General features: G+C 41.7%; 1 protein-coding gene across 1 annotated transcript; it reads right to left on the bottom strand.

The window, feature by feature from the left end:
• Positions 1 to 242: 242 nt before the first annotated feature.
• ptk2bb (protein tyrosine kinase 2 beta, b) lies at positions 243 to 25,590 on the bottom strand. The gene is made up of 31 exons (XM_076272923.1): positions 25,418 to 25,590; positions 20,271 to 20,543; positions 19,628 to 19,806; positions 17,641 to 17,728; positions 17,242 to 17,321; positions 16,888 to 16,950; positions 16,541 to 16,595; positions 16,078 to 16,218; positions 15,697 to 15,771; positions 15,328 to 15,429; positions 14,192 to 14,309; positions 13,873 to 13,909; positions 13,411 to 13,442; positions 13,179 to 13,226; positions 12,892 to 12,989; positions 12,496 to 12,577; positions 12,112 to 12,212; positions 10,486 to 10,601; positions 9,639 to 9,739; positions 9,329 to 9,418; positions 7,771 to 7,975; positions 6,747 to 6,858; positions 6,372 to 6,431; positions 5,849 to 5,971; positions 5,118 to 5,267; positions 4,666 to 4,698; positions 4,447 to 4,471; positions 4,279 to 4,328; positions 3,582 to 3,716; positions 2,077 to 2,157; positions 243 to 1,238 (listed from the first exon to the last, which is right to left on the bottom strand). The coding sequence occupies exons 2-31, from the start codon at positions 20,460 to 20,462 to the stop codon at positions 1,017 to 1,019; spliced, it is 2,994 nt and encodes a 997-aa protein (XP_076129038.1). The 5' UTR covers positions 20,463 to 20,543; positions 25,418 to 25,590; the 3' UTR covers positions 243 to 1,016.
• Positions 25,591 to 25,728: the final 138 nt, after the last annotated feature.

The following is a 25,728-nucleotide window of genomic DNA, read 5'->3' as shown; positions in this document are numbered from 1 at the left end:
CAGTCTACATTCTGGATTGGCAACCTCATAACAGGTGAGACCTGAGGAAGTGTGTGTGTCATGGTTTGACCTCTACAGCTTACGGTGATACCTCACACCTCACTAACTTTCTTTCTCTCACTCTCTCTCTCTCACACACACACAAACCTTTCAGGTTTCACAGCTGCGCTGATATGGTGTGGTAACACAACCAGACAGATTAAAAACCAAAATGGCATTTCAGAGAGAAGGTCTCATTTACATGATTTCATGGCCCATATTTATATTCCCATACAACACAAACATACAATGGCTTTAAACAGTAACACATATTGTCTTGTTAACAGACCTCAGATATGTTAAGTTAAGTAAGCAAGCAAGTTAAGGGACTGGGATTTCTCACAGTGTATGATAGTAGAACTAAGAATATACAAAACATATTTTGGTGTTGCAGTATCCACTATTCCAAGCATATGACTTTCTTTGGTTTGTTTCCATTGTATGTTGTCCAACACAAAAATATCTAATCTCCACACATATTCTCCATAGCTGTCATATTCTATGCACATTATCTTTACTGAATTATGTTCCTTAATAGCTGAGAATTTGGTTCTCTTACAGTGTTCTGAAGTTTGGCCACATATTCATGACATTATAGGTGATGCTATAAAGGCAGTTTGGCTGACATTTTGAAACTTTACTAAAAAAAAAATCATGAAACAACCCACAATCTAAATATGACACAATTGCCATGTAATGTCACTGCCAAGAAACGGGCCTATTAATTATACTATCTTATAAAACATTTTTAAAAAGTTAGTTAGTTGCAAATTGTAAAATATATTTTGGCACTGTCTGTAAGTGATACCGGAGGTAAACACAGGTCTAGACCACTAGAGGGAGCCAACTACGATGAATGTTCAGCACATGGCAATCTTCTCAGCATGTGTGTCATAGGTTCATGAGTCCCATCACCTAACACATGAGGCGAAACCTCAGGCCACTCCTCAGGCTGGCGTCCTTGATGCTCTGTCCCACTAAGGAGACGGCGGGTTGGGCTTGGCCAGATTGGAGCGCACTCGTGCCTGGTCCACGGCGTCCAACATGTTCTTGCCGTCCATGGCGAGCGTGTGCGCGGCGGTCAGCATTTGCTTCTTGCACTCGTCCTTGAGCGAGGTGATGGCATTCTGCTGCGCCAGCCGCATCTTGCTGATGAGCTCCGCCAGGTCTTTGTTCAGCAGCTTCTGGGTGCCCTCGATCTGAGGAGGGAGGGAGATGATGAGATGAGAGGGGCCAGGGGCTCAGAACATAGAGGATTAGCTTCAGCCAGTTAGCATCCACCAGCTTTAAAAAATATCATCCAACATGGCCTTACTTCTGGCCACATTTTTTAACAAACAAGCCAATTATGGTTATGGTTAGGGAATTTGGGAGATGCTTTTGTCCAAAGTGACAATTAAATGTCACGCCACTGACGGACACAAACATATGTTGTCTATGTGGCTTGGTGGTTGAGATAGCAATTTCCTGCTGTGAGGATAAACCAATCCACATGGACAACATAACGGTAATTTGCGTCCATTAATAATGTGGCATTGTTTGTGAAAATGTGGGCAGAAGTAAGCACTTACTGGATAGCATTTTTAAAGATGACTACAGGCCAGTAGGTATATTTTTGACTGCATTAGGAAGCTAGCATCAGCCATTGAGACGAATGGAATTTCCTCCCTCTCTCCATGAGATGGCCATTTGGGGGGACAGATAAGCCTAAAAACACTTAATCTCCATCTAAAAGGAGGGTGGGTTACGATAGGTGGGGGGTGGGGGCTGTGTACTTTGAGTAAACATTTCTATGAATGTCGCACAGTTTTTCTGTGTTGTGAGAAGAATGACAGAAATTCTTTTGACGGTCCAAGTAAACAACATGTGTTTTAGGTGCTTTGACCCAGTGTAATGAAATGTCCATATTTTCTTTACTTATGTGTGGACAATCTGCTGTGTGCGCTGTATCTATTGTACAGTATGTACTATATGTAACTGCTTAAATATCGTCAGAAGAGCTCCATCAGGGGACACAAGCGGTTCCTCCTACTGTACCTCTGTCCGCTTCGATTCATGCAGAGTCGGCAGAATGTCGTCCACATCACGGATCAGAGCCCGCAGAGCCAGTCCAACATTCTGAAGAACAAACAAGACAACACAACATGGGTAGTTTGTTCCACTGAAATGACGCAATCGTTTATACCAGAAGACTGCCACACTGGAGCACGGACAGGTGGTGTGATGGTTGTGAAATTACACATTCCTTCAGTTGAATCCCTGCAGGGTATTCTCAAAAATGACTCATCATTTACCACTGCACCGTTATTATCAAACGGAATGAACATAGCAGATAGAAAGAGAGAGAGAGAGGGAGGGAGAGGGAGAGAGAGAGAGAGAGAGAGAGAGAGAGGAGAGAGACAGAGAGCTTAGAAGATAAGTGAGTCAGTACAGAAACAGAGGCCTCCGACATGTGCCAACTTTTAAAAACAACACCTGTTGAAATCCTGTTCAGACAAGACTCCAACAGCCATTTTCAGTCATCCTGAAAAGCCACCGCAGTGACCCATATCTTCATTTCCCAAAATATCTATCAGAGCTCAGATTCCCCCCAGATTCCCCCAGGTTCGAGTCCAAGTCCTGATCCCACTCCTTATCTCTCTCTCCCACACATTTCCAGACTACTCTTCACTGTCCTGTACAATAACTTAAAAGAAAAAACTATCAAGCTGAATTACAAACTTTTACTGTACAGGGGATCCCCTTGAAAAATAGGGTAACACTTTACTTGACGGGTGAGTTCATAACACATTCATAGCAGCTGTCATAAACTGCACATACAGCATTCATGACTGTTTCATGAGACATGACTCAACATTTATACCAAACCTTTCATGAATGTAGAAGACAGAACGACGACAACTTGTCAAGATAAAAGTCCATCGCAAAGCAGCATTGCCGTTCTTCTCTCCAGCCTTTGTAAATATTTCATGAATATCTTATGGAGTCTACATCGAATGTCACTTTACTTTATAAGTTGGGAAGTATTCGTAATCACGGAGTTTAACACTGGGAGGTAAACTAGCCTACATTCAGCCGTATTTGTGTAACCAGTGGCAAAAGATGAGAAATCATCTGCAAAGGTTACATCATAAAACAAATACATTTTTATGAAACAACAATTATTTGCTTGACCATGTTCTGTCTTTTTGGCACTGGAGTAGCCCACTGACTCAGATGGGACTTGATGAGGTAAGAGGTTTGGAACAAAAACGGCAATGCCGCTTTGCGATTGTTGGACTTTTATTTTGACAAGTTGTTGTCGGTCTGTCTTCCACATTCATGAAAGGTTTGGTATGAATGTTGAGTCATGTCTCATGAAACAGTCATGAATGCCTTATGTGCAGTTTATGACAGGTGCTATGAATGTGTTATGAACTCACCCGTCAAGTAAAGTGTTACCAAAAATAGTTATCTATTGTGTAACGCACCAAAAATAAGGGCATCATCTGGCGATAATTTGTTCAAACATCCCATAATAATCCATCTGTACTCCCACTCACCTTGACCATGGAGATGTACTCGGTGGAGGGCGTCGTGTTGACGTCGTTCTTGAGTTGCACCACCACCTTCACTAGTTCCATGACAGACTGGTAGACCTTATCATCAGAGCGGTCCAGCTCAGCTGTAGGGGCAGGCTGAGGAGGAGACAAACCATATCAGTCCACACATAACCTGCTTATACTGTACGTTTTAAAAACTATATCAGTCCATAACCTGCTTATATTGTACATTTTAAAAACCACATCAGTTTATAACCGGGTTGAATTGTACGTATTAAAAACCATATCAGTTCAAAACCTGTTTATATTGTATGTATTAAAACCATATTAGTGACCATAACCTGTTTGTACTGTAGTAATAAGAATCATATCAGTTCATAACCTGGTAATACTGTACATATCAAAAACCATATCGGTCCATAACCTGCTGAAACTGGACATATTAAAAACCATATCAGTGACCATTACTTATACTGCAGTATTAAAGATCATATCAGTGACTATAACCTGCTTAAACTGTACACATTAAAAAAAACATATCAGTGCATAACTTGCCAATATCTTTTCAAAGGTGTACTAGTCCACAACTTACTGAAAGCAGTTGTTATGGTATACCAATTATGTGTGTGTAGATGTAGGCTATATTGTGCGTTTGTGTTTGTATTTGTGTATGTCTGTGTAGGCACAGTGTTATTACCTGTATAGAGATTCTAGGAGGCTTGTCAGGTGGCGGTTTCTGAAGCTCAGCTTTAATGAAAAAAGGAAATGGGCCTTTTACACACAGACACACTCATGTGCTATGATTAAGACACTGTTCCACTGTATGCAGATCAACAGAGATATTGTTTTGGCGGGGGGGACTCACTGTATTCACCAACATAGTCTGGGGACTGAAGGGAACAGAAGACAAGAAATGATGTTATAAATTCTGATAAAAAAAAAACCCTATTAATATTGCAAATCTCACAGATGGTCTGCCTAACCCAATACATCCCAAAACAGGCTCTTTGCTAGATCTGAGATAGAGCAGGGACAAAATGTTACAAATGAAGTGCCCTCTGGCAGTGTAATGGGCGGTGCGTACCTGTGGGTTCATGGGATCATAAGCAATCGGGTCCTGTTAAAAGAAGGAAAGTGTAGTATGAACTGGACTGTGCAAGGGCAGGGCAGATTTAGGTAGAACGACAGCATGGGAAGGAGAGAAAGGCACTGAGACAAACAAGAGGAAGGAGGACATCAACAGAAAGCAGGAAAGAAACATGGGGACTCATGAACATGGCCCCAGAGTGTAGCACTTTAGCTGCTTGGCTGCAGCAATTTGAGCTAGGTAGAACTGTAGAATCGTTCAACCACCCTGACCCACCCCCCCCTCCGTACCGACAGTACTTGGTGATCTCGAGAAACAGAAGTCTATGTGAAAAATCGCCGGAATTCTCCTTTAAGGGACAGAGAGAAAGGGAGGACAAAAGAAAAGAAAAACAAAGGTAGTAAAAAGTGAGGAAAGGAAGAAAGAGAAAGTAAGCCATGATGGGTCACCAGTAGCTTCTCCTCCTTCTCCAGCCAGGCACTGTCCTCCTGCATCTCCTGCTTCTGCTTCCTCAGGGTGTCCTGCATGCGTATCTTCTCCGTCTGCCACAGACGCTGGGCGTCCTCCTTACTGGTGGGGGGCATGCTGAAGTCCCCTTCCTGCCCAAACAGGAAATAAGCATTACTCCTCAAGAATGCACTCCTGGTACGCACACATTTGGGTACCACTGGAATAGGCTCCAGTTCTATTATGTATTATTGTGAAATATGAAATAAGAAAATATGCTGCATTGACATTGTAAGGAAGGGTCATTTTTGATGTCCATTTGTTGCATGTGGTTGTATTGTGCCTACTCATTTTCATTTAACAAAAATGACAAAATGTCATTGTGCTTCCAAACTTTTCTATCCTACTCAATGGGGGGGGTATAGTTTATTCAGTCTCACTACGGTTTGTTTTGACAAGAACTTAATGAGTCAGTGAGTTATCTAGTTTGCTCATAAAGAAATGATAGATGGGGGGAGAAAAATAAAAGAGGAGAGAGAAGATAGATGAGAGAGGAGGAAGAGATAAGATATTCAAAGAGGAGGAGAGGACGAGGAGGGAATGAAAAGGTAAGGAACAGAAATGACAAGATAGAAACAAAAAGAAAATCAAAAGAAAAGATTTAAAGAAGACATAAAAAGATGAGAAGATGAAAGGAGAAGAGGAGAGGAGAGGAGAGAGTGAGTGTTCCTACCCCCATACTGCGTCGACGTGGGGACATTACTGGCAGCATCAGTCTGTTGGTGGAGTCGACAGGGGACATATACTCACAGGGGCTGGCCAGGTCAGGAGAGCTAGCGCACAACGCTTCATTTAGCTGGAACACACACACACACACACACACAGACACAGACACAAGTACATATATGAACATGCACACACACACACACACACACACACACACACACACACACACACACACACACACACACACACACATAAAAAAAAAAAAAAAAGGGCTAAGTGCTTGCTATTTCAATGTTGACAAAAACAGCACATCATTACCATAGCCATTCACCATACATCCCTGACTTCTCATTTCCTAGAACAGATAAAGTAAACAAAATGGTCCTTGTGGGACCATAAAAACTATCCAATCCAATCCAATCCAATCTAATCTAATCCAATGCTCCATATAAATAAGCTCCATAGTGGGTCTGAGACTCGTTTGGGATACAAGTGTCCGCTAAAGAACTGCAAGCAAACCAAACCAATACCTGGATGTGCAGGCCGATGCTGACCGTGTTGCCGAAGCGTCCGGCGTTCATTCTTGAGGGCTGGAGGAGAAGAGACATGCAGAGCTGTGGTGAGGTGCGACAGGTGTAGGTGCGACAGCCCGGCCACCCCGAGCGAGCAACTGAAGCGGACCGTTCGCAGAGCATATGCTGAAACACTTAGCTTAAGCTTCCACTATAAACACTGGAACTGGATACACCAGATGTGACAGCACTGCGCATATTCGAACAAATTAGACCAGTCCCAAACTATTTTCTTTTATTTTTTACGCTCTGTGAAGGGAACACTTCAGCTGCGCACCCGCCTGGTGTATCCTGCCCGTGAGAGAGGGACGGTGCACAGTGTCGGGCGTTCACCTTGGCCGGAGGCCCCTCATTGAAGGTGAACTTGGGTTCCAGGAAACGGGTGGAGCGTGCCCGCTCTCGCTCCCTCTCCCCCTCCAGCTCCTTCTCCATCTTGTTGACGTCGCTACATGACAAATGAGGATGGAGGATGAGTAAGGCATCGTATCTCTACGCTTCCTTCTACATGTTGTAATGCTGACGTTTAAACCAACCAAGGTCAGAGTGGCCTTGGTGTTCATACTATTTTAATTTAGAAATTTTCAGACATTATGATATGTGAATATAAATGAATTGACTCAACACACACCTTTGAATAAATAAACAAGAAGTTAGTAACAAATAGTTGATAGTTAGGGCAATAATAGTAATAGTAATAATCATGCACATTAATGTTTCATACCAGATGTTACAGTAACTGGAAAACACAGGGTGCCTTCACACCTTGCTCATGTGGAGCAGTTCATTTGGAATATGGAGTGGTTCTCCCGAAAGATCGGTTTGTTTTGGTATGTGAATGCAGCAATCACTATCTGTTTTGAAACAAAATAAATGGACCGAGACTGCCTAGAGGAGGTACACTGTGGAGCGGTACGTTATGTCTGCAACGTCTGTCAAAATTTAAGCAACAATCTGACCAATATGAGAGCAGTTTAATCGTGTGTGGAGTTTTGTTTACATGTTTTGTTCCAGTGTAAGTGTTGACGTGTGAACATGAAACAAACCCTGGGACAACCAATTAAAAAAATAATAATAATTAAATCAGGTTTCTCGTATCAGTATACTTGGGTATACAAGGAATTTGGTCTCTGCATGTATTCCATCCGTGAATTAGTGAACACACAGAGCACACAGTGAGGTGAAGCACACACTAACCCGGAGCAGTGAGCTGCCTTGCTACAGCGGCACTCAGGGAGCACGACTACGACTGCCCCACAAAACTAGTATCGATCACCCGATGATCCTACAGAAAGTAGGAATGAGAGCCCCGTACAGTAAGCTGGTTGATGACAGAGAAATCTGATAGCCAGTCAGTCACCTGATCCTGCAGACGAGCTCAGTGAAGCTGGGTCTCTCTCGCGGGTCGTAGCTCCAGCAGTTGGTCATGAGGGAGTAGAGGGCAGGTGGGCACTGATCGGGCTTGGGCAGACGGATGCCCTGCTCCAGCTGGTTGATCACTGCGTGGTTCTCCAGCCAGAAGAAAGGCTGCTTACCACGGCTCATGATCTCCCACATACACACGGCTGGACAAGGGGAGGGGGCACAGGAGACGTCAAACGCACACATTTACTGTACACACTAACACATCTACACACACTCAAACACACATTTAATGTAAACACACTTGTACTTAAACACACACACACATACACACACACACACACACACACACACACGCTCAAGGTGGATGTGAAACCATACAAACACAAACTTTCTCTCTGTCTCTCTCTCTCTCTCTGTATGTGTCATACACAAACACCCACATAGATAGACAGAGGACACTCATCTATACTGACACACCCACACACAGACACACCCTCACCATGGGCGGATTATGAACTTTCAGGCCCTTGGGCCCAGATTTATTAAGGGCCCCTCACTAATTGTCGTATATGTGTGTGTGTGTGTGTGTGTGTGTGTGTGTGTGGGGGGGGGGGGGGTTGATGTGATTTCCTGTATTCTGGTGCATTTTGGGGATGGCCAATACTAAATTCCATCAGATTCATAGCCTACATCCTGATTTGTTGATATTGAGGCAATGATTCCATACAAAGGCTTGGGCTTCAGGGCCCCCTGACCCCTTGGGCCCCTGGGCCTGGGCCCGGTAGGCCCGTGCAGTAATCCATCCCTGACCCTCACAATACATACACACGACTGTCACAAACACAAGCAAAATCCCTTTCTCTTTCACACACACACACACACACACACACACACACACACACAAACACACACACAAACACACATACACACACACACACACACACACACACACACACACACACACACATCAGCATCAGGTCACGGTGGAGAGGACATTCTGCCTCTACAATTCACCCCAGGGAGTAACAGGGCCACAGCGGTCTGGTGACATGACTGACACCTGGACATGACTTGGCCCAGTCCCACAAACTGCACAGTGTTAGCCAGCAGGTGTAAACAGGCCAACAAAAGCGAAAACTGCACTCACTGTGAAATTATATCCTCTTCCCTGCATGTTTTATTACCTTATAAAGGGCATCAGAGGAGATTCCTCAGAGACAGCTATGGACTGTTAGGGACATATTACTGTCACCCATAATGTTTCATCCAGCCAATAGCAAAGAATGGAAGTGATGAAATATATACTCGATTTATACTAACATAACTGGAGTCCATCAGTCGACTTATTAATCAGTAATTAATTGAAGTAATACTACTGTATTAAAGATTCATAACTTACTAAAAATGATTTTTAATGACTCATTGACATGACTCCTTCACAGTGTGAGGCATTTACAGAGAAATACAGTGTTTCCAGTGATTAAATGGAAATACAAACCATTGGAAAAGATTCAACATCATTACATGGCATTGCGTTAGCTTAAATCACTTACCAAACATCCACACATCACTGGCGGAGGTGAACCTCCTGAAGTTGATCGATTCAGGAGCCATCCACTTAATGGGTAGTCTGCTCAACGATGCTGGGGTGGACAGGGATGTTTCATATCAGGTTTTACTCTCATATAAAATTAGGAAATATTATGGCATACTGCATGATTTACACCCATATAAAAAGCCCAGAAACAACAACATCAAAATGCATCACCGATTGCCATGTGGAGTTTATAGCACATAAAAGTACCCATGATGCTTCAGGGCTACTTATGGTTCATGGTTTCAGAGTATGTAGTACAGATTTACCTTTGTAGTATTCCTCCTCCTCAATATACCTGGAGAGACCAAAATCCCCCAGTTTTACACAGTCATGGTCTGCCACAAGGATATTCCTCACAGCTATGTCTCTGCCACATAAACACGCACACAAACACAAACAGACACACACACAAACACACACACACACACAGAGAGAGAGAGAGAGAGAGAGAGAGAAAGAGAGAGAGAGAGAGAGAGAGAGAGAGAGAGAGTACATCAGTGCAGACCACTTAGGTCACGGAAAAACACACACACTGGCTCATTTGAAAACTAAATTAAAGTCTTGATGAAAGAGGTGATTAGTTAAGCAGCATGAATGTTCATTTCAGTGAAGAGGCAGTACTGTATGTGTGTGTGTGTGTACACAATATGTTTGATGGCTGTGTATGTGTGGTTATGTAAATGTGTCTGTGTGTGAGCGAGGGTCTCAGTCTGAAAGACACACTGCCTTCTCATGCAAATACGATGCATCTTTAATCAAGGTTTTTCAGGCCCTCTCTGAATACTGACACCGTGATGAGAGGGAGTGCTCTTTGCTTTCATACACAAAACACTTTCAAGCATAAGAAATTCATACCACAATTTTTTTTTATCATTTTATCATTTGACATTTTCAGTATCTTCTGGAAATGTAATTTATTAATTCGCCATTTACAAACATTTACATACATATTACATATTCTCTGTCTTACAAATTTGGAGAAATCATGCAAAGCATTCCCTTGACAACGCGATTACAGGATCAGTTCACCTGTTCCCCGGCAGATGATATTTGCCGTTAATTAAGTGCTAAATTAATTAAATTGTAAGTGCCAAGTCGACTTTGTTTACACACCTGTGCACCATTTTCAAGCCCTCCAGGTAGGCCATGGCTTTGCAGATCTGCAGACTGAAGAGCACCAGGGTGATGTTGGTCAGGGTCTGCTGATTATCCATCAGGTAGTTACCCAGCTGCCGATCACAAATCACAGATTTATTATCATCATTATCGTTATTATTTTTACTATTATTATAATTATATATAATCATAATAGGGGCATATTTACAATCTGTTGACACTCCGTTAATCTACTAGCTGAATTGGCAGCCAGGAAAAAAAACTCACAACTTTTCTGGCTACTGAATGCTAACAGCACCTTAGCCACTACTGTACGACAGCCCCGCTGTTTAGAGCATTAGAAGTGGTCATACCAGAAGAAGACTAGTCTGGCACTGCACCACTTTGGAGGGGGATTATGGCCATTAGTCTGATTGAAGTCATTTAACACAGGAGTCTTGTCTGCTCAACCCTGGTCTTAAAATGACTTCAAAGTGAAAAGAGAAATTGCGCAAGTAGTGCAGGAAGGAGGCGGCATGATCACAGTTAAGGGTAAGAGCGAAGGGTAAGAGCGATGATGTGAAATCTTTCTATTAGTCACAGATTGATTCATTTAATCAAGGTATGTAATTGAAAAACGCTATCACAGTCACTGCTCTGTGAAATTTTACAGACTGAGGGCATGTACATGTAAGGCATGTACAACATGCATTAGGGAGTAATAATTGCTAAGGTTAATTTGATGATCCTTACTGGGAATTTACACCAGAGCCGTTTTTTAAGCGTTTTTCAGTCGAGGCAGTGTAAATTGATTTATTTCATTTCACGATTGCTTATGTCTTGCTTTCTGTGTAAATTCCTTAGAATTGGTGAAATGTTTACATTGAACACAACCATAGTTGTTTAAGAGGTGGGTGGGCAAAGAAACAGATGAGAGATATCAAGCTACTCTTTTTCCAGTCATCCTCAGTCATCTACAAAATGTGACTTCTTTAATAGCACCTACCAATTCTTGTGCCACTGCATTACACTCTTTTAGCATCAAAATGTCCTCGCTTTGGATAAAAGCATCAGCTAAATGGGTAACTGTTAACTTGGATAGTCCCACCACAAAGATTTCACAGATCATCTCTTAAGATTAAAACTCAATATGTGAAATTGTTAAACTAAACATCACCTTAACCAAATCCAACCTTAACCTTAATGATAAATTGTAGTTAACGGAGCGTCAACAGATTGTAAATGTAATGTAAAAAGAGATTGTAAATGTAATATAAAAAGAGATTGTAAAAGTAATGTAAAAAGGACGTTTTTCATTGGCAGTTTCACCAGTGGCTTGCTGTAGGGGGTTTTGGCTTCAGGGTCTGTGATAGTCTGTGGTAGCATATTGGCCAAGGAGTAGTATAACCTCAACCCTAACCCTACAGTAACTCTAAACCTAATCCTAATCCTAACCCTAACCTAACTTGTTATGACAAAAACCGAATGTCACTTAATAACAGAAGCGTTATGTCATAAATGTTTATGACTTGTTTATGACACGTTCATGACATTGTCATGTCACTCTTATGTCGACACTGTCATGTAAAGTGTAGCCTAAAATCAAGACTGAAATGGAATCCCCCAGGTGATCCCACAGCTCACCTCTCCATACTGGTAGAGCTCCATGACGATCCAGACAGGGTCCTCCTCAATGATCCCGATCAGGCGCACAATATTCGGATGGTCCAGGTTCTTCATAATCACTGCAGACATTGTTATCATCACTTACTGCACATATGACACAGCCAAAACCTCCCGAGTCTTTGAAAATCAACATTCACCATATCATAGTAAATCTAATAACACTGAAAAAAATACAATTAATGCCATAATGAGCTCCTTTCTACATTACTGTTAAGAGTGGGATAGTTGTCAATGCGTCAGTCACAGGGGCCTATTATTTAGATTTTTGTAGTTCTGGACATATAAAAGAAGTGTGAGGTTCTGCAGAAGATTTTAAGTCTGAAGAAACATTTCTCTCTCTACCTGCTTCACTCGTGAACTTCTCCATGACGTCAGGTGAACAGTCTTTGCAGGTCTTCACCGCCACACTGATCTTCTCCGCATTCTGGAGGCCACAAAAACACAATCAGGAAGATCATTACACCTGTCGGCAAGATTTGAGATCGGCTGTACATTAGTCAAGTCCTATGCAGCAAGAGCTTTTGGAAGCCAAAGCATTTGTGGTGAACATCACATCATATGTCAGGTCTTCGCAGAATGGACCCATATTTGGTTCAGTCTTCTCTAGTTCCTTTCAGCTTCTTCACTGAAATGACCTTCTGATATATCTACTGTCTCCACCATGCAGCTCAGTAAAGTATGTCCTACTGTAACAAGTAATTTAAAGGGATGGGTGAGGATAAACTAACTGCTCCTTACCCTTTGCTTGAAAACTCCTTCATGTACCTCTCCAAAGAAACCTTCACCGAGGATGCGTCCCAAGACAATGTCGTTCCTGGATATCCCATACTTAGAGGCTGTGGAATAGACAGCAACCTTACAGAGCATTCTGACCACTCACAGTGTTCTCCTGTTCAAAGGTATATTTTACTGTGTTCATGTGACAAAATATATATTTTTTGTAACAAACAATATATGCACACTAGGCATTTTTGAACTGTTGAGCTCTACATTAAGTCGTCTGGCAAACCATTTCTTTCTCTCACCAGAAGATGGAGGCCTTTCATCAAGTATTTCACAGTATATGTCAGATCCTGTAAGGAAGATCCCGTAAAAAGGTCATCTCATTTTAAGAAAGACTGTGATTTATTTTTTAATAGAAATGGTATTGTGATACACCATGTAATAGAAGGCACACACATTCTAACAATAATAAAATAACATAATGAAGAAAAATAAATAATAAAAGAATATGAATAATGGTAACTATATATTTACCCCTGCTATATCTGAATGAGCCAGTCTGTCCTCTGTCAGGGAGAAATGCCCGATTAATTACATAACGCCACGTCTCTCTGACACACATTTAACATCATTCTAAACCCTCAGCCAAACTATCAGACAACCACGTAGAAATACAGAATACTTTATAACAAACACAAACAAATGCAACTTTCACCTCAACAGTCATTTTATAATGACATATTTAATCATTAGAAAGGTAAGGGAGAAAGTTCTGTATAATTAGAGAACATGTATTCTGTTGCAAAGCATGTTAGAGCAGGTTTGATTTCTGCACTGTGCTGTGAGTGCGGTTGTCAGATTTACAGTTAATATTTTTGCTCTGTAATAAAAGTAATGATCTGCCTGTCATCGGGCCTCTGAATTGAAAAAAGAAAAGCAGTCTTGCAACACCAGCAAGGAAACACTCTCATGCCAGAGGAATGTGAATCCACTCACCCCCCTGAAGGTATTTCTGGAAGAGACGGTCTATGATCTGAAGATTAAAAAAAAGTAATTCATATCTTAACACACACTATCTATATCTAAAGGCCTTATGCCAAATATGAAGACATCCAGTGTCCAACGCCCACGGTACACAGTCGTCTACCACATATCAAACCTAATTCTACACCACACAGATGTTATATACACTATACTCATACTGAGATCGATGAAAGTAGTTATTGCGTGTCAGAGTATCTTATTTCATAATACACAGCACATATAATCAAATAACTATGTAAATCTGTCATTGTAGAACTACTTATGTCATTACCTTTGTTTGACCTCAGTATCAGTGAGATGTCTACTTTGTTCACCAGCCGACAGTATCCATCGATAAGATCAGCCATGTTCTCGGCCATGGCTAGCGTAGGTACATTAACAGAAAGAGGCTGAAAATAAGAAAGACATTTCTCCTATAACGAAGTATAGACTCAAATCAATATGAAGTGACATTGTGTATGTGTGTGTGTGTGTTTGTTTTACTATTTTGTTTTATAGGTAGTTAGCTTTTTTGGCATCCTCAAATTAATTTTTGTGGACAAAAAGACACTTACCTGTTCCCACTAGCTGCCCACGTTGTTTTATACTCCATGCACAAAATCTCACAGAATTGTGACAACATCTTTAACAGCAGGACATCACCAAATGCAGTACTTGAGAAGCTAGTTAACATTTGGTAATGTTTCAGCAATGTCGTAAGCAAATTAGAGTTGTCACCAGAAGTTAACTGGAAGTTGGACATTATTGGCTAAATGTGGTGGCAAATCACTGGCGAACACATTTGCCACTAGTGGCAAACTTCTCATTGTTGCATTAAAATGTTCCCAAACTAAAACCTCTCATTGCTGCCAGAACTTTGCTGGAAGTTTGCCTCTAGCGGCCAACATTACCGTAATTTCCCAACTATTAGCCGCAGCTTATACATTGATTTTGCAAAATTTCTTCAGCTATGAGGTCAATACACAGGGGCAGGTAATATAGTATTAATATGATTTTGTTTAACTTGAATAAAACACTGTCCTGCGGCTTATACACAATACGGCTTATACACAGCAAATTACTGTAGCAAACTTCTGGCAATATTTTCTAGTGAACTCATTTGTTTCCCACAAATCAGCCACAAATTTGCTGCAAATCTGCCGCAAACATTTAATTTTTGTAAGGGTAACTGACTTATTCATTATTTCCCTCACTCTCTACCTGAAGCCAGTGTGTGGTGAGCATTCTGGCGTATAAGGGCTGCTGTTCATCATCCAAGTGAGTGTTACACACTGTGTTGCGGTTGTAAGTGAGGTTCCCCTAATAAAGCCCTTTGGGCGCCTTACAAAGCGCTATATAAATGCAGTGTTGTTGTTGTTAAACCTTAGTACTTTCACCATGCTAATAGATGACCTGGTTGAGTCTCACCTGTTTGGCTCCCTCGATGTCTACAGTCAGTAAGACCTTGCTGTCAGACCGTGTGGAGCACTTGATGCTCCTGATCTGCTGGAATTCCGCCAGACAAATGGGCTGGTGCAGAAATAGAAAGTTGGTTAATGGGTTTCACATGAAGGTTCACTGTAAGCTGAGATACATATATTATGGAAATGTCAAGACAAACTGCCTTTGTGAATAACGTGCATTCATATTTGAGATATTGGTATTTTTGTGTGAGGTGGGAGTGTATTTCTGTATAGATTGTGTATATTTGTGTCTGTGTGGGAACATAAGGGTGTATGCATCTGTGTATATGTGGGGTGTTTATGCTTGTGTGTGCTTGTGTGTGTGTATGCCTACGTGTGAGTCTGTTTGTGAGCGTTGGCAGATCCCTTTAGATCCAATGACCAAATCCACTGACAAGCTCCAGCCTTGCTATAGCGGAAGAAATGACAAACTATTATGTTATATACAGTCATTACTACCAGAGGCGGACATCCCGGTTCCAGAAAGTAAAAGTCCTGCCATAAATTCTTTCTACCTGTGCACTTAACACAGGTGATATCACTACTTATCTGGCTGCTAATTAGGATGATCTGGTTTACTAAATTGTTGGATCAAATACTTGGCAGGACTTTTACTTTCTGACCCCGGGATGTCCGCCTCTGATTACTACACATGATACCAGCCATGCTACTTATATTAGAGCTGTTTGTGAGGCAACTTCTCAGGCACACTCACCACCAGCTCACAGGGGTAGACCTCCTTGTCGAAGCTGAAGAACTCGCCGAAGGTCTGGAAGAACCTGATCATGCACTCCTCCTCCTTCAGGTTGGCGTATTGCTGGAACGTCTGCTGGATCAGCTTCCTCAGCTGGCGTGACTGGGGGAATAAGGCACACATATGCATTTATTTATTTATTTACTCATTTGAGTGTACATATGCACTCTGAGTGCTGCTGGTGCTAGTTAACATGATTAGCTTGAGAAAATCCCACATGCATGACGCTGAAGGATAATCTTTCTCTTCACTTTTAACTCAAAGAATCTTCCTCTACTAAGTTCATTAAAAGAAAAGAAAACTCGAGTTATATGATCATCAGTCATTAATCATCATCATTAATTGTTTATTGTATTGACTACTATCCATTGGCTGTGCATCTAGTTTGCCGTACAGAAGCAGTACAGTAAAAAGCAAAACAAACCTTCATCCCATCAATTAGTTGTTTAGGAAAGAACAGGTCCAGGCCGACGTCCTTTCTGCACAAATGAACCATAAACCGCCTCATTATTTGAGCGTCTGTGAAAACTTCATACTAGAGTGAGGCAATCATATGCAATCTGCTAAACTATTGAAGTCAAAACAGAAGCAATGCCTTCCATCTGGCATTTCTTGCCATTTTGCATGTAGACATCAGTCTCTGAGCATCAAATCATACACACGCCATACAAAAGACACAGCAGTCAGCTCTGCTCTGCTCTAGGAAACCAGAAGGGAAAGCATTACACCACAGTACACAGTTCATAATTCAAAGGCAAGGAAAGAACTTACTCTAAAAGTTCAAAATTAGATTTCTTCTCAAGGCCTTTGGCATTCATGTCTTTGTAAAACCGCCTGAGAAAAAAAAGCACACAAAAGTATCTGTTAACACAATGACAATATCGGTATCTGTTGTGATGTACAGCATGTCATGTACTGTATGATGCATACTTCATTCCTTAAGTGTCTTAAGTCTTTTTGTCTGTCTCTCTACTCATTGCTGCACACTGACTGTACATCTGACTGAGTCCACTTCTTTGTTGCGGGCAGTAATGTAACGTCAGGTTCGATTCCTGCTACTGCAAGTCTGTGTCACTTTGGATAAGTGGCTAAATATCAGATACAGTAACATTAACTTTGTCTCACCTGATTTCCAGACAGCCGAGTTGCAGGGCCATGCCTTCACTCACTTTGTGGGCGTGATACTGCATGTAGTCGCTCCGCACCTGTCAAACGTAAATGGCCCATCAGCATCCTCATTACCCAGAGGCTCTTACACCGGATGCATATTTTCTTACACTCTTGATTTCAATTCAAACCTTTTAAACTTTAACAGAATGCATACTTGTGTGCTGAGTGTGTTTCACTTATTCACGGATTGGGATAAATGCAGAGACCAAATTTCCCGGGATCAATAGAGTGTATATACTTATACTTACTTACTTAACCTTAAAGGAAATGTTGGATTGTAACTACCAAGAAGATGCAAATAAAATACACAGCAATAAATTAACTGATTACTGATGACAACAGGCGATCACTGACCTGCTGGTATAAATACAACAAGGAAGTCCTGTCCTCTTTAAACTTCTCCAAGAAATTAGCTGGGATGTAACGAATTCTCAGATCATACCTGAAAAGCACACAACAATACAATACAATACAATACAGTACAATACAAATTGCCCCAAAATTTGGGGACACTTGGGAATGGTGCAACGCACACAGCAAGTGGAACGACAGGGCTACCATTGCCGTCGCTCGACCCTTTTCCATTTTTCAGGGTGATTTTGATACGTCATAATAGAAAACAGCTGTCTGGCCACTGAATCGATGGATGATCGCGTCACCAGCAGTGTGTGTAGTAAAGCGATTACAGAATTCCACCTTCGCATTTGACTGTCGCATTGCCCACCGTGTGCGGTGGGCTTCATCTGCATTCCACTACATTCCCCAGCATTCCATAACATTCCACTGCATTCCACTACATTCCACAGCATTCCATAACATTCCACTGCATTCCACTGCATTCCACTACATTCCACAGCATTCCATAACATTCCACTGCATTGCATAACATTCCACTGCATTCCACTACATTCCACAACATTCCACTGCATTCCATAACATTCCACTGCATTCCACTACATTCCACTGCATTCCACTTCATTCCACTACATTCCATAACATCCCAATGCATTCCACTGCCCTCTTTGCTAAGTAACTTTGTCACAAAACACATTGTGACGTAGTAATGATCAGAGTATAACAGAATGTACACTCCTTACTCCTTCTAATCCTATGTCCATGTAAATACAAAGTACTTCAGTACACTTACTCTTCATAGTACAATATGTACAACGTGTGCGATACAGTTACAAGGTAAGCTCTTTTAAAGCGATGGTTCGGAGTAATTTTACCCTAGGGTTCTTTGCACCATGACCCCGAGCCAAACACCCTCCCAGAACCTTTTTTCCCTTGGTCGAACCCTGGTCGAGTAGCGCTATCAAAAACTAATGACGTTCTGCAGTCGTGATGGAACCAACTTTTATCTCGTAAATTACCACACTAATAATGCCCTGAATGGTACGACACTAGGGTGAAATTACTCCGAACCATCGCTTTAAGGTGAGCTCTTTTTAATAATAAAACATTAGCTCTCATCCTAAACAAAATACAAGCCTTAATAAATCCACACTGCCTGTAATCTATTGATAAATCTGTACCTACATGCCCTACTTACTTATATTGAACCCCTGCAACACTGTTACAATACACTTATGTCACAATACGCATATGCAATGATCCTGATAGCTTGGATGAAAAGCTTTGAGTCTTTACCAGAAGCGTTCACGATGATGGATCTCGGAAAGTGGGCTGATGAAGGAAATTGGATCCAAAGATCAGTATAAAAAGATATAGCAATTTGATAGAGGGCTTTATCACCCATATAGAAGGTAAGAGAACGATTTTTGCAATCTCAACAAATGTCAAAATATGGTCCAACATCTCATTTAATTTTTGCCAATCCACTGCCAATGGATGTCTGTGTCTATTGGGAAACTATGAAAAGATAGTTTTTGGTTCCGTTGTTGTTGGTAAGAATTACAGTCTGGTACGCAGCAGTAAGCCATTACTCGCTTCACTCACAGTAACTTTCCAAACTTTCTCCCACCCATGTGACATAAGCGTATTGTAATATAAAAAAACTCCTCCTTTCCTTCTCTGAGACCTCTCCCCACCTCCACTCTCTCCTATGCCTCCATCTAAAATACCTCCACCTCCACATATCTCTCTTACTTTTTATGCAAACAAAAGTATCATGCTCTAACTATGCTTTTTAACAACGCGGAACTACAGTAGATGTAATTGCACTATTCTGCAAAACAGCAATGTAAAAAAGCTCAAATAATTGCCATAATAGTACACAATTACATGAAAGGTGCTATAAATGAAATGTTGATTGATTGATTGATTGATTGATTGATAGGTTGATTGAATAACACAAAGTAAGTGCTGTATCTGTCCCCACCTCCACTCGGCCTCGATGTGGTGGCTCTCGTATTTCTGCTCCATCTCCCCTATGGTCAGGTCTGGGTGGAGCCAGTGGAGCTCCGCAGACTTGAGGTGTTTGAGCTGAAGGCCGTAGCAGCCGGCATTCTGGACGTTGGGGCCCAAGCGCCCACTGATCAGGATGGACTTGATGATGGCCTGGCAGGACGCAAACATGGAGTACAATGAGAGAGAGAGAGCAAGAAAAAGAGAGGGAGAGAGACATAGAGAGACAGAGTGAAAGAGGGAGAGACATGGAGAGAGAGAGAGAGAGAGAGAGAGAGAGAGAGAGAGAGAGAGAGAGAGAAAGAGAGAGGTGATTGCCATAGCTTTGGGCTGATTCTGTCCTTTCTAAAAAAATGATGTGAAAGTAATTAGAGTGCATCAGCTCTACATGTGTGGGAAATCGAAAATGGAAAAATTTACAGAGCCAAGCATTCACTTAGCAAAAGCTTTTGCCAGGAGCAGGAGCATTCTTGAAAAATAAGGATGAGCCTACTGAGTTAATCTTATATAATCTTATTAATCGTATATCCTGCTACTATATCCACAGTACAGTAGCTAATCAAATGTTATGACGGGATAATAGGCTTTAAGCATGTTAGAAATGATCGGATCCTCACCCGTATTTGCCAGGAGCTGTCACATTTGACAAGCTTGAAGTTCCGGCCCAGGTTCGAGCTGCTGGAGAAGCACACCTTAAGGATCTTGACCGGTCCGCCGTCGCCCGTGAAGTTGAACCCGGGACTCAAGTTCGTGCCGTCGTTACTCGGGCTGGGCAGTCGCCACGAGAGGGTGCTGGTGTCGCCCGCCATGGGCAAAAGCGTCGTTCACTCACTCGCTCTCTCTGTCCCCTCCGACTCAGATTTAAAAAGCCTCTTCACACTCTCCTCATCCTGTGTGGGATAGGATACAGTCCAGCTCAGTTAAGGAGTCAGCTCATTGTTATGCAGAGGAATACAGAATCAAAGCTTCAACCTATAAGTCTTCATTTGCAGATGGTGCATTCGGACAAGTAACCAGTACACACAAGGCACATGCAATATACAAGGTAGGTTTTAACTAACCTGCCATATGTCACACTTTGACTCAAGTTACAGCATTTGCATTAACCCAAAACGTTTTTTTTTGTTATTACACAACATTGTTAACAAGTAGAAGTCAGGTGAGAATCAGTAAGATGCTGATAATTAACATAATCAAAGATAAACTAATGAGCTGAATGACTTCAGGAGGAGTGCAATGAACGCCACAAAGTGTTTCCACAAATGTGCATCAAAGGAGAACACAACTGGTGTGATGCTTGGGTACTTCACTGCTGCTCAATACAGCCTGACTCAGTGACATTATAATCTCCAAGGGAGATTCAGGCAGCTCCTAACTATCTATTTATTGACTGCTTCAATCTTGGCAATCAATGGCACACTCTACAATGTCATTAGATTTCCTTTGGGTTGGAATTATATCATTTGGTGGATCAATTGCAATTAACTAATAAGCCTGTCCCAAGTGAGTTCAATCAACCACAGATGAATAAAATCATTATTTGGCTATGGATTCAGACACTTCAATGTTAAATGTCTTGCTGTAGCAATCTGCAGTTTTGGGGTAAAACGAAAGGATGAAGCACTAAATTCAGATTAATGTCTTCTGTGGTCAGCAGTTATACTAAAGACCAACTATGGAGAAAACACTTGGCAACAAAATTACTGTGAAGGCAAATTTGGAATATTTTCTCCCTCTTATTGCCATAAAGACCGACATGGATAATAAGGAACAAGGCTTTCAAACTCTGCTTTAGCCAGACAAAGTCCACACAAAACATACAATGAAACACTCTTAGTGTGTTTGCGTACGGTAATTCATGTTGTATGGCAGATTCATATAGCAGATGCTTAAATCCAAAGCAACTTACAGTACATACAAAGTATACAAATAAATCACTGTCTATGCTCCCCATAAAGCCATAATGCTATAAATATAGTAAAAACTTACGTTAAACACTTCTTTTGGTAAAGGGTGCTTTACACGAATGGCAAAATTGTGTTAAAGATCAGAGGAACCTATAGTGCTCAGATACATAGACCTTGGTGAACAGGAACGTTTTCATACAGTTCTGAAAGATGCCCAGGGAAAGAGGACATCTGATGAGTAAAGTCAAGTAAAGTAAAGAGTGAAGGCTCTGTCCCTATGAATCTAGGTATCTAGTTGCAGTAGTCATCTTGTTCAACCTGTATTAGCAACAGAAGCACTGAGAGTAGGAACCTACACAGGCACACACCTTCTCTAACTGGAATTCTAGGGTCAATAACAGTGGGCTCTGCACCGTGTTGGCCCACTAGCTAGATTTGGAGAGCCATTGTGTTTGTGTGATCACTGGCCAGTAAAATTCCTGGAGAGTGTTTGAAGTACAGTGTCAGTACAGCAGGCTGGATCCTGTTGTTTTTCGAAACTAAAGCTAAAGCTAGTTTGTTTGTTCTGGTTCGTTGTCAGGCCAGTCCAGTAACACGACAGAAGGCAAAACAAAACTCATAAGACCTGTTTGTGAGGGTCAGACCGCATAAATGTGTGTGTGTGTGTGTGTGTGTGTGTGTGTGTGTGTGAGTGTGAGAGAGACAGAGAAAGAGAGAGAGAGAGTGTGTGTGAGAGAGAGTGTGTGTGTGTGTGAGAGAGAGAGAGAGAGAGAGAGAGAGAGAGAGAGAGAGAGAGAAGAGAGAAAGAGAGAGAGAGAGATGGCCTCATTTGCTGTTTTGCTAGCCTGAGGCGGTGAATTCCTCACTACAACTGAGGCTACATGCCTTAGATAGCTCAATGCATCATGGCCATCACTGTGGAAAAAATGGCAGATTTCTTTTACCTCCACCTCACTGATAGTGCACAGAAATAACAGTCTCAATACATAAACATAGACTAAAAATCAATAATCTAACAACTGAAACTTTAACTAAACTTAAACTTTGTTTACCTTCAACTTACTTTGTACTTTACTGCTTTGTACTGTCATACAGTACTTAAGTATTACAGTTGCAGCAGAAAGATGGACATTTAATTCACAGACTGAGCCAAACAACATTAAGCTCTAACAGCTGCAGAAACAAACAAATCTTTCAACCATCAAATATCAACAACATTCTCCCTCTCAGTCCTCTGCCAATGCTCCAACAGCACCACACTCTTCCCTGGAGATTATGGTCGGTAGCACAGATAGCATGTCTATAAGATGTGACCTCTAGAGGTCTTAATGTTTAACAGGTAAACACTAACCTGGAGCTATGGGGCATAACCAGGGGGAAGGGGGAAGCCTGAGGGACTGGTGAGTGGGGAGGTGGCAACGGGTGATTCCCACCCCTGAAGGGATTTCATAACAGGCTTACTGGCTTATCTATTCAGCACTGGGGCCATGGTAACAAGGAGGAAGTCACTCACTGAAGAATTCTCTCTGTCGGCGTGTTGACTGTTTAATTATCTAAACTGAACTCTCCTTACTGGAGGTAATCTCATTTCAAGAAATGATAAAAATTAATTACGTGGTAAAATAAAATCTTTCTCTGATAACATGAACCGTGTGTGTGTGTGTGTGTGTGTGTGTGTGTGTGTGTGTGAGAGAGAGAGAGGGTGTACATGTGTGTGTATGTGTGTCTGTTTGTGTGTGTGTGTGTGTGTAGTTGTGTGTGTGTGCATGCATGTGTGTGTGAACATTGGTGGTTCACATGCGGCAACATGACAACATGAAGTGTGTGTGTGTGTGTGTGTGTGTTTCTGTGTGTGCGTGCATGCATGTGTGTGCGAACATTGGTGGTTCACACGCACAAGTGGCAACATGACAACATGAACTGACAACATGAACTGTGTGTGTGTGTGTGTGTGTGTATGTGAGAGAGAGAGTGGGTGTACATGTGTGTATGTGAGAGAGAGTGGGTGTACATGTGTGTATGTGAGAGAGAGTGGGTGTGTGTGAGTGGGTGTACATGTGTGTGTGTGTGTGTGTGTGTGTGTGTGTATGTATGTGTGTATGTGTGTGTGAGAGAGAGAGAGTGTGTGTGTGTGAGTGGGTGTACATGTGTGTGTTTGTGTGTGTGTGTGTGTGTGTGTGTGTGTGTGTGTGTGTGTGTGTGTGTGTGTGTGTGTGTGTAGGTGTGTTTGCTTCTGTGCGTGCGTGCGTGCATGCATTTGTGTGGGAACATTGGTGGTAAGTTGTAGGAGTGTGTGTATGAAGATGTCTTTCATCTCCTGGATGAAAATTATACTCTTTCCCATTCATTTCCTATGCTGGTCATTTTTGACCATAAAAAAAAAAGTGTTACCAAGTTGAATAAATTACTCAAAATTCAAAGAAAGTAGTCACAATGAATTGTATGTGTTCAAATGCCTTTGTGAAGGATATCATAAGGTCTTGAGGCAATCTAATGAAAAATGCCATATTTATGGTACAGGGAATGTGTAAATCTGTCATTTTTGACCAGAACAGTGTTTGAAGGTGAATTGTCATATGCATGTTTCATGTCAACTGCATGTTTCATGATGTAGGCTAGACTATTCCTAAATGTAGGGGTAAATGGTTTGTTATTTTGTGTTACAAGATCTGGTAGTGTATAGTGACTTCAATAGGCATGTTATAGCATGTAGAAAATGCACAGGACTGTAATCACAATCTTCTGAGAAGAGTGTGACTACAATCTTCTTAGAAGAGTGACTGTGAAGACTCCAGCACTTTCCAAACACCAACTCCTGAGGCCTGACTGTCATGCTGGCACTTGAGTTGTTATGGAAACACAAATGCAGTGGAAGATCTTATCAGACTGGCTTGAGAACTGAGTGAGTCAGTCAACTTTGAAGTGATAACAACACAAACAATCAATGGACCCCACTAAGTTATTGTTGTTTGAGCTCAGACATATATTCCATTACCAGCTGCTCTGTGTAAATGGCATTAGCTTCATAACAGGAAAATAATCGAGGCTCAAGCATAGCTTAGGCTACTCCACAGGTTAGGTCCTATCATGGAACCACAATGGTCAGCATGTCAGAAAGTGACCAAAAGTACAGATAAAGAGTCAGTGGTAACAATGAAGATAGCTCACAACAAATAGATATAAAATAGTAGGCCTAGTCAATAATAGTAATTAGGGGTTTGCTGTAGCCGTACTGATGTCCTACTGATAAAGGTCTGAAGCTGCAACAGGGCCCAGTGGAAGTTTATTTAGCCATACCATGACGATCACGTGACTGAAACAAACAGACCAAACTGTAGGAATACACAATTTTCTTATAAACAAACACATTTAGTTTGACTCTGACTCAAAACAGCTGAAGAGCAGAAGAAAGACGAAGACGTAACATAATGCAATATGGGCTTATGGAATGCGCAAGACAACAATTTCACCTGCATGGACTTGCCTGTAGCCTACTACAAACATAGTTGAGCAGTAGCGCTCCTCTGGCAAAATAACAGGAATGAAAGCATTCAGGGAAAGTTACACCTGTGTTGATTTTTTAAAAATCGTATACACAGCTCACACACAAACATGAAACCTGTATATGTGGTTAATAATTTGAGTACATTTGCAACAACAACTTTTCGGAGGGAATGCTTATTGCGCCATTTTTATTTAAGTGGCTTAGGCAGGGTACATTACAGTAACTGTTTTAGTCAGCATAGTCTATACTGCTGAGATGACGGCAGCAGTGCTACGTTGACTTGCAGAGTGTGCAAAGTAGCCTAGACTATAGCCTACTGCACTTGACCATAATGACGGAGGAGGGAACTTACCTGATTACAATAGTGTGTTCCCCTTCAATAGTTCCCTTTGTTCCGTTGGATCATGCGTTAGGTTGTTAGACTGTGATGTTTAAACTTTTAGTAAATCCGAAAGCACTTAGTGCTCCCAAACTGCAACTCAGAAAGCAATGGAGACGTTCAAAGGTAGGTGAAGGTACTAGCCACTCCCTTGACTTCGTAGACCACTCCGCCTTGTGTACTTCCTTATCTTGTGCACTTGCACCTAGATATTATCAGACTGGACGTTCAGGAGAGTGCCCGGTTTAGTTATTTAGTTGTGCGTCGTGACTTGAGTATGAATA

This window comes from Alosa pseudoharengus, unplaced genomic scaffold (assembly GCF_046254945.1).
Source record: "Alosa pseudoharengus isolate Yale_2024_CS ecotype anadromous, Long Island Sound unplaced genomic scaffold, YU_APseudo_1.1 YU_APseudo_1.1_scf_7, whole genome shotgun sequence".
Classification (NCBI taxonomy): domain Eukaryota; kingdom Metazoa; phylum Chordata; class Actinopteri; order Clupeiformes; family Clupeidae; genus Alosa; species Alosa pseudoharengus.
This window is presented reverse-complemented; position numbering and strand designations above follow the sequence as displayed.